Below are 22,570 nucleotides of genomic sequence, written 5' to 3'. Positions count from 1 at the left end.
ACCAGTGTGTGTCCAGTGGAAACCTCGTATGACTCTGATCTCAGGTCAGTGAGTGAGTGAGTGTTGGTCATTTTCCGTCTTCTCAAGCATAAATGCCCTTAATGCGTTTGTTCTCGGGGTCAAACGGTGACCTGAGGTGGGCCTTGGCCTGGTACGTCACCCCCATCCTCTCCAGGGTGAAGTCTCCGCTCCTTATGAAGTCTGGACTCACCTGAGAGAGAGACAGAGACACACACAGAGAGAGAGAGAGAGGTGGGGGATTATGTGAGAATGTGAAAATTGATTGATTTGAAAAAAATAATTCTCCAAAAAAAGAAAAGTACAATTTTTTGTTTTGTTTTTTGTAATAGGGGTGAAAAAATATATAATGAAAAAAACACATTTGCAAGTGGGGTTCGCCCCACCCCGTAAAACGTACAGAGAAATAGGTATTTCTTTCTCTCCAATGTCTATGTACACGTGGACAAGGCCTACGTTATATTTTTTAAAGATACATTTTTTGGGGGGCTTTTAATTTAGGCCTTTATTGACAAGACCGTAGAGTAGACTGAAATGGGGGGAGAGAGAGAGAGAGAGAGAGAGAGAGATGCAGATTGCAGAGTGACAAGCAGCAAAGCTCGTCACGATGGTGATGTGAACCGCGTTGTACCTGCTATGCCAGCGGCCCCCGGTCGGGTTTATCTACAAAAGGTCTTCTAAATCCTGTCAGTTTTCTGAAAAACCCTACGTTTCTATGTCAGTGGTTCTCAAACATTTTCATGTCAAGGACCCCCAAAAATATATATAATTGGCCGCTGACCCCCATCTGAAAATATGTGGTTCCAGGGGACCTCCCCAGGAGCAAAGATTTGAGTTAAAAACGTTCGCTCTGAAAGAATATATATTCAAACATTTGCGCCGCATTTTCACGCTTTAAAAAAAAATAGCAGACCTACAAGCTCGTATAGCGCGGCGCGCTATGGGCTTGTAGATTTAAGCAATAAGCCACGAGAGGTCTCAGGTTACCGGGTATTTTACACTGCCTGGGAGCGTACGAAGACCCGACGCGAAGCGGAGGGTAAAATACCCGGTAATACCGGGTAAAATACCCGGTAAGCTGGGGCCTCGAGTGGCTTATTGCTTTTCTAAAACGGTTACAAACATATAGCAATATTAAAACTATTAAATTCACAAAAGTATCTACGCTTTGTGCCACCAGAGCGAGCGACCCAGAGCCAAAACACTTCCTTGTTTTGCTCCGCAAGTAGCCTATGTGACGGGAGAATAGCGCTTGATGTATTTACGGGGCTGCCTGGAGCCACACATTCACAGTCATATGAGCCGGGCGGTGCTTAGACGCCCGCACGGCATGCGTTTGTAAAGCAATCAAGCGCTCCCCTTCCCCAGTTCAGCTACAAGGCTGCAGTTTGATACAAAGTGATTGAAGCAGTGGGTTATCGGTGAAATTTACACCGGTCACGTGACGGTAACCAGCCAATCAGAATGAAGTATTGGGACTACCCGTTTTAGAACTGCTATTTTTCAATAGCCAAAGTGCTTAAAACACCAAAAGGGATTCCCGTCCAGAATGGTTTTAAGTACAGAGGGTTTAAGGAGGAGATGGTTAATCCACACACTGGCAGAACAGATTTTGTGTCTTTTATATAGCACGCACGCATGCACGCACACATGCACACACACACGCGCACACACACACACACACACACACACACACACACACACACACACACACACACACACACACACACACAAACACACACACCTGAAGACAATATGCAAATTACAGCACTCTGCTTCTTTTTTTTAATAATATATAATATCAGTGGAAAATGAAATGGAGCACAGTGCTGAATAACAGATGGGTTGGGAGGAAGGTGCTGTGAGCAATTATACATTCGTTCACGAGCTAATTTGCGCTCTCCTTACCCTCAAACTCTTTTTGTCCGGGATGTGATCATCGCACACGCATCTGTCTTTGGCAACGCCTGCGTCACTCGCTCCCACCACTGACCTCATCTTACTTTGAACCAACACTGGTATAATAAATAAAAAATCAGACTCATCCGAAGTGAGTGGTGTTGTAATGTACTTGTGTTGTGCTGTACTGTACTGTACTGTACTGTACTGTACAAGCCCTCCTCCCTGGCCTGTGTGTGTCTTGTTTTCTGTGTGTTAGGGTGCGCGCAACAGTGACCAAGCGTGGTGCACAAACTCTACAACGCTATGTTCGTGCTCGGTCAGACCCAGGGACACACACTTTGACGTTGTCAAAATGTTAGGAATGGTTATTGTGAACATACTGTATACCGGTAAAAGATTACAGTATATAAAAAATAACTATTGTTCATTTTCGTGTGGTGTCGCACTATGTACCGCACGCACGCACACACACACGCACGCACGCACGCACGCACGCACGCACGCACGCACGCACGCACGCACGCACGCACGCACGCACACACACACACCTGAAGACAATGTGCAAATTACAGCACTCTACATTTTTTTAATTAAACTAAAGTGACGGCTTTGCCTTTTGCATCCCACTTATTAAATCAAAAGGTTTATCTTTTTTTCCCCTTATCTCACTCTGCTCCAACTTTGCACCTGAGGACCGTTTTGTGTGAAACTGTTTTGAACACATTTGAGCCGAGGTATACTCGTCCTGATGAATTAATTTCGCACAATACGCTCGTCTTAAGGCAGGGGTGGGCAACTGGCGGCCCGGGGGCCACATGCGGCCCCCACCTTCACTTAACCCATTCTGACCTGAGATCAGATTCATACGAGGTTTCCACTGGACACACACTGGTCTGATTAACCCATTCTGACCTGAGATCAGATTCTAAAAAATGTCAGTCGTTCTTCGATTTTTTCAAAAATAGCAGACCTACAAGCTCGTAGCGCGCCACTCGGTGGCGCGCTATGAGCTTGTAGATCTGCTATTTTTCAATAGCTAAAGCATAACATGATGCTAAACATCAAAATGGGTTCCCGTTCAGAATGGGTTAATGCGGCGCGGATGTTAATATCAGAATACTGATATAATACTGTATATATATTGATTTCAGCTGTTACAATTCCAAACCCGCTTTAATTACATGACCAGTATTAAATGACTAGTACTTAATGACTAGTATTACAGTGTTATTGTCTTTTTGTGTCCAATGTAGTTATGTTAACAGTTCATAAAGTCAACATAACTATAACTAAATGCATTTGAAATTCAATGAAAAAAAAGGTTACTTTTCAGGATTCCAATTCAAAAATAGCAAAAAAATGATTCAGGTTTTCAATTCAAATATAGCAAAAATAGCCGATCTGCAAGCTCAGTGCATGTGCGACGTTTTGTTTTGAGCTTGTAGATCGGCAATTTTTGTTACGACAGTAATATGCACTGTGGAGTGAGTGTGGGAATAGAGTGGCCCCTTCTCCATCTTCAAAGTTGCCCATCCCTATCTTAACCCATTCTGAACGGGCACCCATTTTGGTATTAGCATCATGTTATGCTTTAGCTATTGAAAAATAGCAGATCTACAAGCTCGTAGCGCGCCACCGAGTGGCGCGCTACGAGCTTGTAGGTCTGCTATTTTTGAAAAATCAAAGAACGACTGACATTTTTTAGAATCTGATCTCAGGTCAGAATGGGTTGATCAGACCAGTGTGTGTCCAGTGGAAACCTCGTATGAATCTGATCTCAGGTCAGAATGGGTTAAGGCATTTGGGCCTCGCCACGTTGCGGTGTGCTATGCCCCGTTCGTTGTCAGGGCCCCACCCTCCCGCACTGCTTTTGTTTCAACATAGCCATTATTAGCTTCTGTTTTAGTCGCGGACACTTTAGACACTTTCCTCCTATGAAACTAATGCGCTGTCCCGTGTCTCCTATGAAACTAATGCGCTGTCCCGTGTCTCCTATGAAACTAATGCGCTGTCCCGTGTCTCCTATGAAACTAATGCGCTGTCCCGTGGTTTGGAAACACAATCCATGCCACCTGTCTGTTAACAATAGAAACGCTGTGCAGGCGCCAGAGATACGGGTCAAATGAAATAATAAAGATCCGTGTGCGCATCCATGTGCACGTCAGATTAAAAATAATAAAGAGAAAAAAAAAAGGATTAATTTTTTTAATATACAGTATACAGTATATATATATATACTGTGCCAAGAGGTAGTGTTTTATATATATATATATATATATATATAACACTACCTCTTGGCACAGGTAGTACCTGCTGCTTAATCGGCTATGTTCGGAGGTCCCTGGGACAACATATTTTCAGATGGGGGTCGGTGGCCGATTACATATTAATTCTTTTGAGGGTCCTTGACATGAAAATGTTTGAGAGCCACTGACAAAGAAACATATGGGGTTTTTCCAGAAAACTGTCGGGATTTAGAAGACATTTTCTTTTAGAATCGTCCTCACAGGTTTTAAATGGGTTCTGGTCGGGGGAACCCCTTTTGGTGTTTTAACTAAGCATTATGTTCAGCTCTACAAGCTCACAGCGCTTGTTGTATATCGACTATTTCCGTGCGTGCGTGAGAGAGAGAGAGAGAGAGAGAGAGAGAGAGAGAGAGACAAAGATTGAGAGAGAGACAATGAGAGAAGTTGAGAGAGAGAGAAGGTCATCCTCACCACTCCTCCGTCAGGGTTGCGGATGTAGCCCATTCCCATTGACTTGTCCACGTAGAAGCCGTATTCGCCACGCCGCAGATGACCCACGGGGACGCCGTTACGGAAGACTGCCTCCAGACCCAACAGTGGGACGTGACTGAGTGACAGACAGACAGAGAGACAGACAGAGAGAGAATTTAGGCATTTAGCAGACGCTCTTAATCCAGAGCGATTTACAAGAACAAAAAGCATGGCAATCCATCATCTATCATAAAAAGTATGATACATGCGTAAGCTAAGAACATAACAGTGGAACATATCCATATAATGAAACTATGTATGTATAAACTATACATATATAATATACCATATGACTACATAAAAAGCAATTCTAGTGCTGTCTACGTAACATGCTATAAGTCTGTATGGAATGCTATTGAAGTCTACATGAAGTGCTATCTAAGGGGCTAGGGCAAGTGCTACGGGCCATGATGGAGTCTGAACAGGTGGGTTTTGAGACCATGAGGCTGCAGTTCTGATTGTGATGGGAAGTGGCGCATTCCAAAGTTTTGGAGCCAGAAGGGAGTGGAGTTTGTGAGAGTATGAGAGAGCGTTCACCTTAGGGTTAATAAACTGACCAGAGGCCTGTAAAATAGTGCTTTATTTTTATTTTTATTTTTTAATCCCACGATTTTGTAACCCAGTTTATTCACCCAGTGCCAATTATCTAATGTAATCCTGGGCGCTACACTTCCTTTGCCAACCTTGGGGGGGCAGCGGACTGACCTCATGCTTCCTATGCATGAGGAGTCCAAGCTCCAAAGTCCAAGTCCAAGCTCCAAAGGGACACGCTATTCCGACCAGTTCCTTTCCCCTCCATCAGGCGCCCCGGCTGGCCAGGGGGAGGTAGTTTTAGAGACCAGGATTACGGCATGTTTTTGTGAGGGTACCTACCCTAGGGGACACGGGGAGAACATGCAAACTCCACACAGAAAGGCCCTATCGCCAACCCCCGCCTCGCGTATGGGCACTGATGACGCGGAGGAGGGAACACGCCGCCAGTGCCCACAGCGTCCCCAGCGGGAATGGAACCCAGGACCTTCTAGCTGTGAGGCGACAGCACTACAAACTGTGCCACCGTGCCCCTATTTCTTTTTTTTTTAAAGATTTTAAAGTTTTTGGCTTTTCTGCTTTTATCAAGTCGGGGTGTATCGATATAGTAACTGCATTGGAAAATCGATTTTAATTTCAAGGAATCGAAGTATATCAAAATGAAAACGGCAACATTGACTATTATGTATTGTATCGTTTTGCAATGGAAATAATCGGTATCGAATCGTTTTGCCATGCAATTAATCGATTGTATCAATACTACATTTTTGTGAAAAAGAGTTTAATTACTTAATTTAAAAAACAACGTCATTGTATTTAAAATAGTTACTGTATCGATTTCAAAGTGTCGAATCGTATCGTATCGGATCGCCATAATGAAATTATCGTCCATGTATCGCATCGTCAACCATGCATCGTGATGTATCGCTGTTAACCCATTCTGACCTGAGATCAGATTCTAAAAATGTCTATTACATCCTGACAGTTTCATTATTAACCCATTCTGACCTGAGATCAGATTCTAAAAATGTCTATTACATCCTGACAGTTTCATTATTAACCCATTCTGACCTGAGATCAGATTCTAAAAATGTCTATTACATCCTGACAGTTTCATTATTAAAATGTATCGATAGACCCCTAGTATCTGTTAAAATGTATCGATAGACCCCTAGTATCTGTTAAAATGTATCGATAGACCCCTAGAATCTGTTAAAATGTATCGATATAGACCCCTAGTATCTGTTAAAATGTATCGATAGACCCCTAGTATCTGTTAAAATGTATCGATAGACCCCTAGTATCTGTTAAAATGTATCGATAGACCCCTAGTATCTGTTAAAATGTATCGATATAGACCCCTAGTATCTGTTAAAATGTATCGATAGACCCCTAGTATCTGTTAAAATGTATCGATAGACCCCTAGTATCTGTTAAAATGTATCGATAGACCCCTAGTATCTGTTAAAATGTATCGATAGACCCCTAGTACCTGTTAAAATGTATCGATAGACCCCTAGTATCTGTTAAAATGTATCGATAGACCCCTAGTATCTGTTAAAATGTATCGATATAGACCCCTAGTATCAAGTGAAGATGGACAGGAAAGAGGGACAGAGAGAGAAGGGGAGAGACACGCAGCAAAGGTCGCCATGAACGGGACTCGAACACGCGACGCGCTGTCCGGCCAGAGCCTATAATAGGTGGCATGCGCCTGGACCACTAGGCCCCCCCCCCCCCCCCCCACAGCTAAAGAATCTTTAACCCACTCTGGGCTCCTTTTGGTGTTTCTAAGCATTACGTTATGCTTCGGCTGTTGAAAAAATAGCAGATCTACAAGCTCGTAGAAAAATTCGGGAAAATGTGGCGCAAATCTTTGAATATATGTTCTTTCAGACCCTCGATCTACATATTTTCAGATGGGGGTCAGCGGCATATATAACATATAATTTGGGGGTCTTTGACAAATATTGAGCACCACTGATACAGAAACATGTCAGGATTTAGACGATTTTTTTTTGGAAAATCGACGTCAGGCCTAAGTGGATTAAGGCATTCGAGAGACGCCATTATTACCTCAATGTCTGCCAAGGACTTAATTAACTTATTTTTTTATCAACTCCCACAGCACCAACAACGCCATTAAAAAAAAAAGAAGAAGAAAAGTATAGAAACTGGCAGTCAGGGCCTTTTTGCGCCCCCTAGTGGCGATGGAAGAGTCACTCACTCGTCGATGGTGAAGCAAACGATGCGCCTCCTTAGCCCCTCCTCCTTCTGCCGCTCCAGCCTACCGCGGCCCAGGAAGGGGACGGAGCCTTTCAGTTTGCAGGTGAACGCCAGGCCCGCCTCCAGGGGCGTGTCGTCTGGTCTGAGGTCAGCGTGCCAGTGTCTATAACCTGGGGGGGGGGGAGGGGTCAGTTAGAGAATCCATCCATGTATTTTAATAATCCCATCATCCGTTCTTACTGTGTGTGTGCATACTCCTCTCATCATAATATCTGGCGTGTGTGTGTGTGACACACGTGTGTGTGTGTGTGTGTGTGTGTGTGTGTGTGTGTTTGTGTGTGTGTCGGTGGGGGGGGGGGGGGAGTAGAGGAAGAAAATGGACTACAGGCTAGAGAGGACATCTTGTGAAGTGAACCGCGAAAGTCAAAGAGACGCACGCATGCACGCACACGCGCGGGCTATTCCCTCCAGAGATAGCCGAGAGAGCTGGGATAACGGTTATTGAACATGGAAAGTCAATATATAGAAACCTGTGTGTGTGTGTGGAAACCTGTGTGTGTGTGCGTGTGTGTGTGTGTAGAAACCTGTGTGTTTGTGCGTGCGCGTGCTTGTGCGCGTGCGTGTGACAGTATTACAGCCAGTTCAGTTATAGCTGTAACTGCACTTTTTTTTTTTTTTTCATAATAACTATATACCTTTCTCTATGCTGAGTGAGTCAATAGCCCTATAGCCAGAGTTGATGATCCCATGTTTGGCCCCGGCAGCCATGACGGCGTCATAGACCGGAAGACAGGATGCTTTGGGCATGTGCAGCTCCCAGCCCAGCTCGCCCACAAACGACAGACGCATGGCTCGCACCTGGGAGAGGGACATGAAAGGTATTAGAGAGAGAGAGAGAGAGAGAGAGAGAGAGAGAGAGAGAGAGAGAGATGCTCTCAAGGGGAGGTTGGACACGGTGCTACACTTTCACTTACAATGTGACAAACAAAACATAAAGACATCAGAGTATCATTCTTCCCAAAAATATAATATAATATAATAATATAATAATATAAAGAAGTTGAATCCACCATTAATAATAACTCATCACTTCAATATGTTCTTGGGAGAACAGACACAAAAGAAAACCGCACATTTTTGGCAGCAAAATACGTGTGGAGTTGTCATCAACTGAGGGACAGCCCAGTGGACAGAAGCGCCAGGTATATCTCTGGCTGAACAGGGCCATTAAGTTGCTGTTGTGTTTCCGTTCGTTCATTTCTTCTCATCGTTACTCGTCGTTCACATTATTGTCGAGATGTTCGTTGTTGTCTCCGTGTGCGCAATGTTGACATTTGTTTCATTGTATGCTTTGGCAATGTAAAACATATTCATCATGCCAATAAAGCCTTTTGAAATAGAGAGAGAGAGAGAGAAGATTCTTTTTTTTTTTACAGGGGCCAGTTTCAAATTTCAGCCGTCCGTAGGTGCTCTTTGAGAGGTGTTCATTCAGACGGTACGTTTGTCGAGCGTCAGGTTTCAATATGAATGCACAAAGGGCACAAACATTGAGTGACATTTTATTCCACCTCTATGCTTTGAGCTCTCCCTGAACAGAACAATCCGTGCCAGTTTAAAAAAAGGAAAAGGAAGAAAAAAGGGAAAAAAAAGCTCAAATCCAAGTGATTTTCACTGAAGCGAACAGGACATCTGATGCAGGGTCCGGGGGAGTGTAGAGAGAGAGAGAGAAATATAATATAATAATAGAATATAATAATATAAATAATTTGAATCCACCATTAATAATAACTCATCACTTCAATATGTTCTTGGGAGAACAGACAAAAAAACCCGCACATTTTTGGCAGCAAAATACGTGTGGAGTCGTCATCCACTGAGGGACAGCCCAGTGGACAGAAGCGCCAGGTATATCTGGCTGAACAGGGCCATTAAGTTGCTGTTGTGTTTCCGTTCGTTCATTTCTTCTCATCGTTACTCCCTGAACAGAACAATACGTGCCAGTTTAAAAAAAGGAAAAGGAAGAAAAAAGGGGAAAAAAAGCTCAAATCCAAGTGATTTTCACTGAAGCGAACAGGACATCTGATGCAGGGTCCGGGGGAGTGTAGAGAGAGAGAGAGAGAGAGAGAGAGAGAGAGAGAGAGAGAGAGAGAGAGAGGGAGAGAGAGAGAGAGAACTGCCTGTCTCACCGTGCTTAACACAATGGGCGCCGGGGATTTATTTCAAAAATAGCAGATCTACAAGCTCATAGCGCGCCACCGAGTGGCGCGCTACGAGCTTGTAGATCTGCTATTTTTCAATAGCTAAAGCATGACATGATGCTGACACCGCTAACACTGTATGAATGTGTGCGTGACAGGATCTACTCCGTCACCCATCTTAGACGACGTGTAATGGCAATTTTAGAATGCCAAACTATATACTACCAAATATACAAGCATTACTTTGTCTTCCATTCAGTCAATCGAATGGACTCTCACCAATATACATTCTAACTGAGTCTCCATGCTTATACTATACCACTATGTCGGCAAACGTGTATTTGTGTAGCTATCTCATTTAGAACAGAAATGAGACTATAGCACCTTGTGTCTTCCTCTGACAACCTACAACCATGAAAGGAGATGTTGAATGACCACCTGTTACTGACTGTCATATCATCATCATACTATAATTCAGTCAATGTCTCTGTGTGTGTGTCTGTGTGTGTGTGTGTCAGAAACACCGCCGTAGCTCCTCATGCCTGCACCAATCGCTCCCACTTTTCACACAGGCATTGACCATAATAATAGGGAGGTCTTAACGAAGCCCTTTTGTCCAATTTGACACATTAATGATTAATAATGAATTTATTAGTGAATTACAAATGTGAAAACTACCCCCCGCGGCCACAAGGGGGGGGGGGGGGGAGGGGGAAATATCTTACAACGGGTAAGGGCTAGTTGTTGTAAAAGTCCTGCTTCCGATGCTTCCCTCTCTGCTTATTAATATCGAGACCAAGAATTTCCTCTACAGACGACAGACAGACAGACAGACAGACAGACAGACAGACAGACAGACAGACAGACAGACAGACAGACAGGAGAGAGCGAGACTGAGACAGACATGAGGTGAAGGGAAACGAGCACACTATAGTTCTAACGCTCCCAGACAGTTTTCTCCAGCGGATGCTTCGTCAGCCCGAGCCATCTGGACAGATCCCAGGTCTGGCCCAAGGACACCGAGGAGGAGAACAGCACCTCCTCCCCCACAATACAGACACAGGACACGTTATCCCATTCTGACCCGAGATCAGATTCTACAAAATGTTCTTTCTATACATCCCCACAGTTTTCTGAAAGAGCCATGTTTCCGTGTCGGTCGTTCTTTGATTTTTCAAAAAAAATAGCAGATCTACAAGCTCGTAGCGCGCGCTATGAGCTTGTAGGTCTGCTATTTTTTTCAATAGCTAAAGCATAACGTAATGCTAACACCGAAAGTGGTTCCCGCCCAGAATGGGTTAAATACACACAGACACACACACACACACACACAGACACACACACACACACACACACACACACACACACACACTACACTTGAAAATCATGTTCATTTCATCCTGAGAGCGTACCAGTACACACACACACACACACGGGCACGTACCCCCACACACACACACGCGCGCGCGTGCGCACGCAGACTCTCATGCGACTCAACCTTTTCAATAATAAATGGGTTTCAATCAGCAGCATGTACATTTGCATACATATTTCTAATTATCGACTCCACGTCCTAACTTACGTTGACGTAAGGTTGTTTCGGAGCTGACAAATGTACCATGTCCAATGACAGTCGAAATGGGATAGCGTTACTCTCACACGGTGTGTGTGTGCGTGTGTGTGTGTGTGTGCGTGTGCGTGTGTGTCTATTACTGTACCTGCGAGGGACAACTGTCCCCACACAGGCATGTATGCTCAGCGTTAATCTATTCTGAACGGGAACCCGTTTTGGTGTTAGCATGATGTCGTGCTTTACCTATTGAAAAATAGCAGATCTACAAGCTCATAGCGCGCCACCGAGTGGCGCGCTACGAGCTTGTAGGTCTGCTATTTTTTGAAAAATCGAAGAACGACTGACATTTTTATAGAATCTGATCTCAGGTCAGAATGGGTTAATCAGACCCAGTGTGTGTCCAGTGGAAACCTCGTATGAATCTGATCTCAGGTCAGAATGGGTTAACACATTCAGACCGTACGACGCGTGGTGGGAACGTCATAACTAATCCAACCGACGGATCCAAAGGACGTGTACTGTACACGCGTCCTATAGTGCATTTTCATTGATATCAAACGAGAAAAAGATATTCAGATTTTTTTTATCGTTCACTTCCCTGTATATATATACAGGGAAGTGAACGATAAAAATAATCTGAATCCGTATATATATAGGGATCAGAAAGAATGCCTCGTATCTGCTAATCTGAAGGAGCTCTCCATGGTTTTGACCAGAATACGTACTAAGCGCTTCATTTCCGACGTCTGACCTGCCTGACCTCTCTCGTTCAAGATATGAACGCGAGGGATTATTCCGTTTTATCGTTAACGAGAGCAAGGCAAGCAAGCAAGCAAGGGCTTAGTTTATCATGGCTTAGTTTTTCTTCCATTTTATGCAGTTTTTGTCAGTGAAAAAAGGTAGTCGACACATTTTTATCATCATCATACTATAATTCAGTCAATGTCTGTCTGAATGTCTGTCTGTCTGTCACTGTGACCGCCGTAGCTCCTCGCCGCCTGCACCAATCGCTCCCACTCTTCACACAGGCATTGGCCATAATGATATGGAGGTCTTCGCGAAGCCCTTTTTCCAATTTAACAAATATGTAAATGAATAATGCATTTATTAGTGAATAAAAAATGTGAAAACGCAAAAACGCACCCAGGGCGCAGTACCCCCAGCAGCCACAAGGGGGGGATCTGATCTCAGGTCAGAATGGTGTTAATCGGACCAGTGTGTGTCCGGTGGAAACCTCGTATGAATCTGATCTCAGGTCAGAATGGGTTAATCAGACCAGTGTGTGTCCGGTGGAAACCTCGTATGAATCTGATCTCAGGTCAGAATGGTGTTAATTCTCACCTGATGTCCCGCCGCGTTGACCACCTGGTGAGTGGAGAAGGGGAACGCCTCGTTGCTCAGGTCTGCGTCCAGGACCTCCTGAAGCACCTCACGACTGCGCACGCACACACACACGCACACACACACACACACGCACACACACACACGCGCACACACAATCACCTTTAGAAACACTTAGCAACGGTCTGCATCAGTGTTGTAAAGTATAACTACGTACATTTACTCAAGTATTTGATAGTTTATTGACAATGTTTACATGTACAAAAAAATTCACATAGTTATACTGTACATCACTATCAAAAGGATAAAGGCTTATTTCCATGGCAGTCCCTTATAGTTAAAACAGCTTGAGGGCCCGCGGGCCTATTTAATCCATCAATAAAATGTGCCCATCGTCAGCGAGCGCCTCTAGGCTGTAGGGCGATGCGATCAGTTTTCATATAGCACGAATTTGACGGAGATTATCAATCTTCCGTCTCGGGGCACATGACCGTGCACTTGAACTTGACGGTGATTTACGTCATGTGCACACGCACCTGTGCATACGCCTGATTGCTATAGGTGTGCGAAGGTTTTCTCCTGCTGTATGTGACTTTGTACCTTGTTGTCTTCCAGAAGGCACAGTGAGACAGGAGATGCAGTCGGACTGATTCGATTTTCAAATATGGCCCCCCTTTGAAAAAATGTTTCGGACACCCCTGACGTAACCACAAAGAATCTGACCAGTCTGAAGCGAGTGGTGCAGCAGCACCCCCTATTGGTACTCTAAACGTCGGGACACACAGGGACATAATAGTCACATACTGTAGGTCAGGACTGTATAGGTTGGGACATGGGGACAAAGCTGTTCCTTTGGACTGGTTGCACCACTCAAAAACGTGGTAACCATTTTGAACGTTATTCCACTTCACACGGGTGTGATTGTTTTGTGTGTGTTCATGCTGCTTCGAGACCCCAAGCCTCCCCCCTCTCTCTCTCTCTCCCTCTCTCCCTCTCTCTCTCTCCCTCTCCCTCTCCCTCCCCCCCCCCCCCCCCTCTCTCTCTCTCTCTCAAACACTACACATACTGTATAAATATCAATGAAATGACATCGATGAGTCAACGGCAAACAAGACTTAGCATTAGCTCGCTTCGATATTATGGTACAGTACGTGTGTAGGCAGGCAGAGGACGACGACGAAGGATACATATATAGACATATTCAGCGTGGGATTGGTGGGATTATTTAGACCTCATACGATGAATTAAGACATGTAAAACATTGTGTGTCTGTGTGTGTGTGTGTGCATGCGTGCGTGTAGGCATACACGCATCCATGTCAGTTTGAAAGTGTACAAGTAATCGAGTATTAGAGTGTGTGTGTGTGTGTGTGTGTGTGTGCGCGTGAGAGAGGATATGCTTTTATGGCCAAACTCCAATTCTCTTCCATCTTAAGCAGCTCACTGTTCACTGAAATAAGAGATTCCGACAACCAGGCCAATTAGCCACTGTATACTGTATATACAGTACAGTACACTCAGTGAATGGCTGCATGTATGTGTATATATATGTTGACTGAGAGAGTGTGTGCGTGTGCATGTGTGTGTGTGTGTGTGTGCACATGAAAGCATTTCATACTGTATATGGTTCAGAATTGCATAGAAGCAACAATTCTGTCGCCAAATTGTCTCTCCCTGGGGTGCACTGCATGCTGGATTACACAGCATGGAGCAGCAACAAGTACACAGAGAAATACCTGGGGGAAAAATCCATGTTTTAAAGATCACTTTCCATCTCATCTTTACCATCTTATATCGGCCCTAAATGCTGGATGATGTTTAGTTTAAATGCTCACGGAAACGCCGTGAAAATCATCATCGAACCTACTACTACTACTACTATACTAAAGGTGGCCTTACACTCGATAGCGCCAGACACTACAGGATAATCGGGCCCGATTGTTTTATCCGATTATTTTACGCAGCACACACTACACGGTTTTAAAACTCGGGCACAGCGCACCCAAGGATTCTCGGCCCCGAGGGAGTGGAGAGGAGAGGGGGAGAGGGGAGGGGAGGAGGAGAAGGAGAGGGGGGGCTGCGGGGGCAGAGCAAATATCAAACATCCTTGATGTTGATCGGGCCGATCCCGATCGCGCTGTGAGCGGCCCCGAGCAGATCGGAGGGATTACGACACTAGACGATAATTTATGCCCGAGAATCGCTCCCGATTAGTGTTAAGTCTAGTTTGAGTCGACTAAAGGCCTATTCATAGTCTGGATTTTCGGTGGTGAGGTGACCACCGCTCCGGTGGTGAGCTGACCACCCGGAGCTGAAATAACGTTGAGCGGTGGTGAGTAAAAACAGAGAGAAGGGCTGGAGCGGTGGCTTGCTCTTCACCGCGGCTCGTGACGTCATGTTGTAGTTCGGTGGTCACCCCACCACCGTAAATCCAGACTATGTATGAGCCTTAAGTATCATAAGATTTTAGTCGACTAAATCTACAGGTCTATCTACAAATAACTATGCCAACGCAAGTTTTCCCCACACGTCCGCTTTTCCAGGTCCACCGAGTGGCGCACTACGAGCTTGTAGGTCTGCTATTTTTGAAAAATCGAAGAACGACGAGACATGGAAACGTAGCTTTTTCAGAAAACTGTCAGGATGTAGAAGACATTTTTTGAATCTGATCTCAGGTCAGAATGGATTAATACTCCTCTATGCTGTCTCCTCAATCCCTCCTGTCCATTAACAGCCATTCTCTTTTCATCTCTCTCTCTCTCTCTCTCTCTCTCTCTCTCTCTCCCTCTCTCCACCATCCCCATCTTCCTTCTCTTCCCTCGAAACCCACAGCTCTCTCTCTCTTCGTTCTCGGGGTGCATTAAGACAATGGCCTTGATCTCTTTCATCCTCTTGAGGCACTTAAAGCCTTATCCCCCACCTCTTCACCACCTGGACAATACTCACACCTCCAGTACCATCATCTGACATGCTGCTGGCTCCCTTATATAAGCCTATAATACACACACGAACTTACAACATTCAGGTCCTCAGAGCAAAACACCGTCCTTGAAGACCCCCTCCACAGCAGCCCCGGCCTCATCACAAAGGGTGGCAGCCGGGGATATTTGCAAACTCGCGAGCTCCCAAACTCTGGAATAGGCATTCGCGTTCCACCGGGTTTACACTAGGTGTTGTATATGTGCCACAAAATACTACTAATAATAATCCAATGTGCACGTCATGTGCATGTCGTCACTTGCACACTGGATTAGAGCAATTAAAAAAACAACTACAATGCTTTTTTTCCCCCTTTTTTAAACCCATTTTGGGGCGGGAACCCCTTTTGGCGTTTTAAACGTTATGTTATAATTTAGCTATTGAAAAAATAGCAGAAAAATAGCAGACCCTACAAGCTCGTAGGGTCTGCTATTTTTGAAAAATCTTTGAATATTCTTTCAAAGTGAATGTTTTTAACTCCGGTTTAAATGGGTTCATCTAATTTTTATATATATATATTAGAGCTGGGACTCGATTACATTTTTTTATCTAATTAATCAGAGGCTTTGCGATTAATTAATCTAGATTAATCGCATTTTAATCGCATATCAATATTCAACCCGAGAACAGCGAGAAACCTTTTTTTTATGTTTTTTGGTATCCCAGTGAATCAATGAATAGTGACTACAGGAAACCACTCATTTTCAACATTTTACTGTCATTAATATACCTGTTGTGGAAATAATAATAAAAAGTCACCCCATTCTGTGTTGCCTAGAACTGGAGGTCTGAAAGAAAATTAGTAACAGTAACAAGTACATCTCAGTGACATCACAAAGCTGTACTTACTTCATATTGTTACTGTTTTTTGTCAGACCTCCAGTTCTAGGCAACACAAAATGGGGTGACTTTTTATTATTTCCAGTTTTCAGTACTATAGAAAAGCGCCCAGTGAGAAACGTTCCGCAGTGAAAAAAAGGTGCGATTAATTTATCTGTAGTTAATCGCGATTAAATTTTCTGTAGTTAATTAATCTAAATTAATCGCAATTAGTCCCGGCCCTAATATATATACACATACATACACATACCGGTGTATATATATATATATATATATATATATATATATATATAATATATATGGAGGTGGGATAGGCGTCATGTGGCATGGAGTGAGGATAAACATGCCCTACCTCCGGGGTCCCTGGACGCTGATCATGCCCATGTCCTCAGAGTGGTCTAATCTGATCTCAGGTCAGAATGGGATAAACATGCCCTACCTCCGGGGTCCATGGACGCTGATCATGCCCATGTCCTCAGAGTGGTCGGTCAGTGGAAACCTCGTATGAATCTGATCTCAGGTCAGAATGGGATAAACATGCCCTACCTCCGGGGTCCCTGGACGCTGATCATGCCCATGTCCTCAGAGTGGTCGGTCAGCGTGCAGCGGAGGCCGTGGTCCTGCAGGACGGTTCTGATGTGGTTCCAGTTGTGCTCCGCCACGCCGCCGCCAATCGCCAGGTAGTACGCGTCGCCTACACCGGGGAATAAATAATAAATATACATTACATAACACTGGATGCAATCCTACCTTAAGGGGGAGAGAACAGATGGTGGAGGTGAACGGAACACTGCCCCTCCCCTCCCAGTGAGCAGCTGTGGCGTTCCACAAGGAAGCATACTAGGGCCTTTACTGTTCCTAATAATATGTAAACGACATGACATCGGCTTGTGACTGCAACTTGTTCCAGTTCGCAGATGACTCAGCACTGCTGGTCTCGGACAGGAACAGACTGCAGGTTCAAAAGACCCTCAGCTCTGAACTCGGTAGAATCTGCACCTGGCACGCTGATATCTTTACACCTGGGAAAAACTGAATCCATTCTCTTCGGATCAAATAGTAATCTCAACAAGGCAGATGGCTTCTTGGTTAGAGTGGGTGATAATATTATCTCGAAAACTAAATGGAAACTAAATGAGAACTAAGCTATGGTGACTAAAACTAAGACCAAATATAGTGGACAAGAGATCCAGTATGAGTCATTTTACACTTGGTTGCATGCTGAAAGAAGTGTAAAATCTGTCATTTTGACGGCATCAAGGCCCGCCAAACTAAATCGACTGTAGATTTAGTCGACTTAAATCTTATGATATTTAGTCGACTAAAACTAGACTAACACTAAAACATCCCGGGTGACTAAAATGTGACTAAAACTAAGTGAAAACTATTCAAGAGACCATGGGGTTGATTTAGGACTTCTATTTTACTTACTTCTATATTACTAATCTAATTACAGTATTATGATCTGGGGGCGTGTGGTATGTCATATTGCAATTTTGGGCATGTTAAGAAGCGCTTTTGACACCCCGCGGAGTGCGCAAAACGGCCTTGAATTAGTCATGGGTGTGTTTAAGGCGTGTTTGAGACGTACCCAATCAACATGTCCGTACTATTCTATTTACCAGTCAGCTGATGTCACATACGGAATGCGCACTTTGGGGATCGTGGTATTACATTTCTTCAGGCTGGCACCATAGAAGACATGACATGACTTTGTCACATTTGGGTTAATTATTCATATTGCACTGCATGCTATCACCTTTATGCCTCAAAAGAACAGATCCACCTATACCTTTCAGATCGGAATGGAACTGCGAGTAGATAGCAGCATATTGGCAATCCATGCGTAATGTTCCCAGAATCGTCTACCCCCGAACATGCAAGTTCGTTTGATATTGTTTAATTCGATAACGATAGAACCATGTACCATACAGCGAATGAAAGCAAGATTCCTAAGGAATATGGAGATTTTTACATTTAATAAAACGGTTGAGAAATGAGAGAACCATGAGTGTTTATAGGCTAATATCAACGTTTTTTTATGAAAGACAAACGGGCTGTGAACTTGAAGAGCTCAATCACCATCCCGACACGGAAGAAATATAGCCTAGTGCATGCATGTATATGCACTGTTGCACTTGCACACAGTAGCCTACACACGCTCTTTATTTGTTTCTATTGAAAAACACCAGTAAAATAACGTTTATTATATTTTATTTCATTCAAGTCACGACGAAGGAATGAGTTGAATGCGTGCTGCGTAATGCTGTGGCCCCGATGGTATGGTCTTCGCTGAGTTCGCTCGTAGCATTTTATTGAAGAAGACTTGAATCGGGTGTGATACAGCATATGAAAGCAAACTTCCCACGGATTATGGAGATGTTTTTATTTATTTTTAAGGTTGAGAAATGAAAGAATTATGGCCGTTTCTAATCTCAACATTTTTTTTTAAAAGACGCAAAACTGCCATGTCTCATAGAAACAAGTAAATAGGTCTATAAAAATAAGCGCATATAACAGGGGTCTGTAACCTATTTTAAATGAAGTGCCATGTTTTTATTTTCTAAATAGTGAGTCTGCCATATCCAGATTAATTTGAATGACACCACATTAAAATAAAAAAACATATTTTGATTGTCCACAAATATAAAGTTCTTCCTTCTTTTTAAATATGTTCTTGCACATTGTTATAATGATCATTATATATCCCCCTGCAGTCAGAGTTCATAGTTTTAATGAATGAATGTGATGCATTGTGAGCTGGTATAGATCTGCTATTTTCAAAAGTAATCTTTTTATTTAATTTTTGGATTAGCCGTCCTTAGTTGGGCAAATGCATTCATCTGGGGATCCTTGACATGGGAATGTGCTGTGTGAGGATCACTGGTTTAAACAACATTAGGAGAAAAGCCCAAATAACCACTTTAGAAACAAGAAAAGCGACCACACAGAAAGCAACTTTACAGAAAAATAAGCCGCTTATAATAAACAGACATGGCAACACTCTAGCAGCCTCACAGAGCCGCTCAAGTGTCAAATCAAACAGTGCTTTTTGCGTTTATGAGGTGGTCAGACCCACGTCTAATCGTTATGCGCTGAGTGTCTTTAGGTCAAGGGGCTTAATAGCAAATTGCGCAAAGCGAAAATAATTAACATATGGACACTCCCACAATGCTAAAATATTCAGCAACGCGGTAAGCCATAATGTGTGTGCGTTCAACACGGGCCAGTGCGTTCAACACGGGCCGATATGCCTTTCATAATACGAATGTGCGCAGAGCGAGGCCAATTTATGTATTTCCATTGGTAAAACGCACCTTCAAAATCTACCCACATGACTCTATAGCGCTAGAGTCTATCCGCGCAATCACTGAAAACACGCACTCGATGTGGAATGTCCATGGATGGCAGTTAACGAGAAAATATAATCTCAACTCAGCAAGCGTGGAGGCCAAGTTTGACCTGCCAAATAAGACAGAGTTATACTTACTGTAGTTGCGCACCAAAAAAAAACATGTGTGCCAAAATGTTTCATGTCATATGAAAGCAGGGAATCATAGCTTCAAATTGACATATTGGTTGTTCAGTTTGACTGACCGGTTTTGGAGATATGGCTTATATAGAGTAATTAATGTCTTGCAGAGAAACAGCGAGTTTAGAAAACAGGCTTGAAAGGTTTCACTTCTGTGGTCTCTAACATTACACCTATAGCTACATGTTTAAGCATTCATTTCATATTTACATTCCAGCTCTGACACTTATTTCAGACATGCTCTAGTCTAGTATGTGAAGAGTCTGCCTGTGCTATTAACTCATGGCAAAACAAAACAAAATCTGGTCACATATGGCAGTGAAACACCTTGTAAGCTTGTGGATTGCTGCGTGACACCCATGTGCAGCTTATAATTTATTTTTCCTATTTTTTGTACCTCATTTATTTATTTATTTTTATATAACATTTTTTGTGTGTATTTTTTGTGTGAACACTGTATTTTGTGACTATTGGTTGTTATTGGTCTCTGTTAAATGCAGAGCGACGTCACTGTTTTAGCTGATTAGCTAGATTTAGTCTGTTTTTAAATCTTAATTATCACCTGCTTTTATTGTATACATCTGTGCGTGGGCCCCAGGAAGACTATAGCGACCACTTTGTGGAAGCTAATGGGGATCCTAATACTGTAAAGAATAAGAATAAAGAATAAAGACTGTCTGGGTATGGGATAAATTAATATAATATCCGGGGTTTTTTTAAGGCGTATGTATACATAGATTGAAAAAGAGAGAGAGAGAGAGAGAGAGAGACACCCACATGCACACATTATTCCTACCGTTGGACTCCGGTGCAAGGGGCAGATTGGCAGTGCCCGGCTCCAGTCTGCTCACAGTGAGGTCGGCCTCCACCCCGCCCATCTTATTCAGCATGCAGGTATACACAGTAGAGCCTGGAATGAACACACACACACGCACGCACGCACGCACGCACACGCACACACACACACACACACACACACACACACACACACACACACACACACACACACACACACACACACACACACACACACACACACACACACACACACACACACACACACACACACACACGCACAGCCAGGCACAGACACAGGCACGCACACACACAATGGTTGGTTTGGTTTGTTGGTTGGTTGTGCACACGTCACCCTTGTCAAGGATTTCCGCTGTGGGGAGACTAGACTAGACTAGACTAGACCGACCTGGCTTTTTGTTGACGTCAGCGGTGAAGAGCCAATCGGCCGCCTTCTTGGCGTCCGGTCCGGTGAGGTAGAACTTGCCAAAGTAGGACATGTTGAACACGGCCACGCCGTGTCTACACGACAGACACTCGCTCTTAATCTGGAAGACACGCACACACACACGCACACACGCACACACACACACACACACACACACACACACGTGCACACACACACACACACACACACACACACACACACACAGTCACACGCACACAGGCACACACGCACACACACGCACACACACACACGCACACACGCACACACGCACACACACACACACACACACACACACACAGCAGAGGAACTTAGAAGGACTAAAACCAAGACGAAAAATGTTTGTCGACTACCTTTTTCCACTGGCGAAAACTAAATGGAAACTAAATTAAAACTAAGCTATGACGACTAAAACTAAGACTAAATATACTGACAATTTCGTCAACTAAAAACTCGACTAAAATGTTAGGAAGGGACTAGTGGACAAGAGATAAGTCATTTTACAATTAGTTGCATGCTGAAAATAGCCGATCTACAAGCCCACAACGTGTCGCACTGCGACGCGTTGTGGGCTTGCGGATCGGCCATTTCCAGCAAGTGAAATTCGTCATTACGACGGCATCAAGGCCCGCCAAAATAGATTTTGTTCGCCAAAATCAACTGTCGATTTAGCCAACTAAAATCTTATGAGATTTAGTTGTCCTTTATTACGGAAGAATATGATAACCAATATTATTTGAATGCCTTAACAATCTGCATCGCCAAAAATATCGCAATCTCTAGCAAAGGTTAACGTTACCTCACGTGAACTAACGATTATGCTACGGCGTAGCGTTCATACAACGTTACCCCATTGATTTGGCATCGGCGCTTTATTATTTTTTATTTACCGCCGGTGCCCCGGTGGAACAACTCGGATGCAAGCTAGCTTAACTAGCAGGCATCAGTCCGACCCCCCAGACCACGACATGTCGACATTCTGCAGTTTTGGAGCTCTTAAAAGCCGTGAAATAGCCTACTGTACCTACATAACGCTGTCGCTGCATAACGTTGTCTACTCGCTGCAGTGATAGCTGGTATGGCTTTATCATGACCAATGTTATGCTAATCCCCACAAGTTGCAAAAGTTACATAACTAATTAGCAATGGTGTTGTTTCCGTTAGTGAAAAAAGGTAGTCGACGAACATTTTCGTCTTAGTTTTAGTCGACGGAAACAACACTGCTGTACAGCCTGTACATTGGATGGAGATGAATCACGGTGGCATTTCCATTGTCCTAAATGTTGTTGAATTTGAAACATTATCATTCATATTATGTAGCATACCACGACTTGTCATATAGGACATGATAGAAAATGACTCTGTTCTTTTAATGATATTAAAAACCAACACAGTGACCACAGGCCCTTCTTTA

General features: G+C 43.7%; 1 protein-coding gene across 1 annotated transcript in view; it reads right to left on the bottom strand.

Annotated features, from left to right (window-relative positions):
* Window positions 1-22,570, bottom strand: part of sardh (sarcosine dehydrogenase) — a 64,748-nt gene continuing 42,178 nt past the window's right edge. The window contains 8 exon segments of the mRNA XM_083793905.1: window positions 1-211; window positions 4,638-4,773; window positions 7,456-7,624; window positions 8,150-8,312; window positions 12,567-12,660; window positions 16,931-17,078; window positions 20,713-20,826; window positions 21,121-21,259. Coding sequence (XP_083650031.1) covers window positions 83-211; window positions 4,638-4,773; window positions 7,456-7,624; window positions 8,150-8,312; window positions 12,567-12,660; window positions 16,931-17,078; window positions 20,713-20,826; window positions 21,121-21,259 — 1,092 coding nt within the window. The 3' untranslated portion in view covers window positions 1-82.

The sequence above is a fragment of the Protomyctophum parallelum genome, assembly GCF_964188405.1.
Source record: "Protomyctophum parallelum genome assembly, chromosome: 21".
NCBI lineage: Eukaryota > Metazoa > Chordata > Actinopteri > Myctophiformes > Myctophidae > Protomyctophum > Protomyctophum parallelum.
Note: the sequence above shows the minus strand (reverse complement) of the source record. Positions and strands in the feature narration are given on the sequence as shown.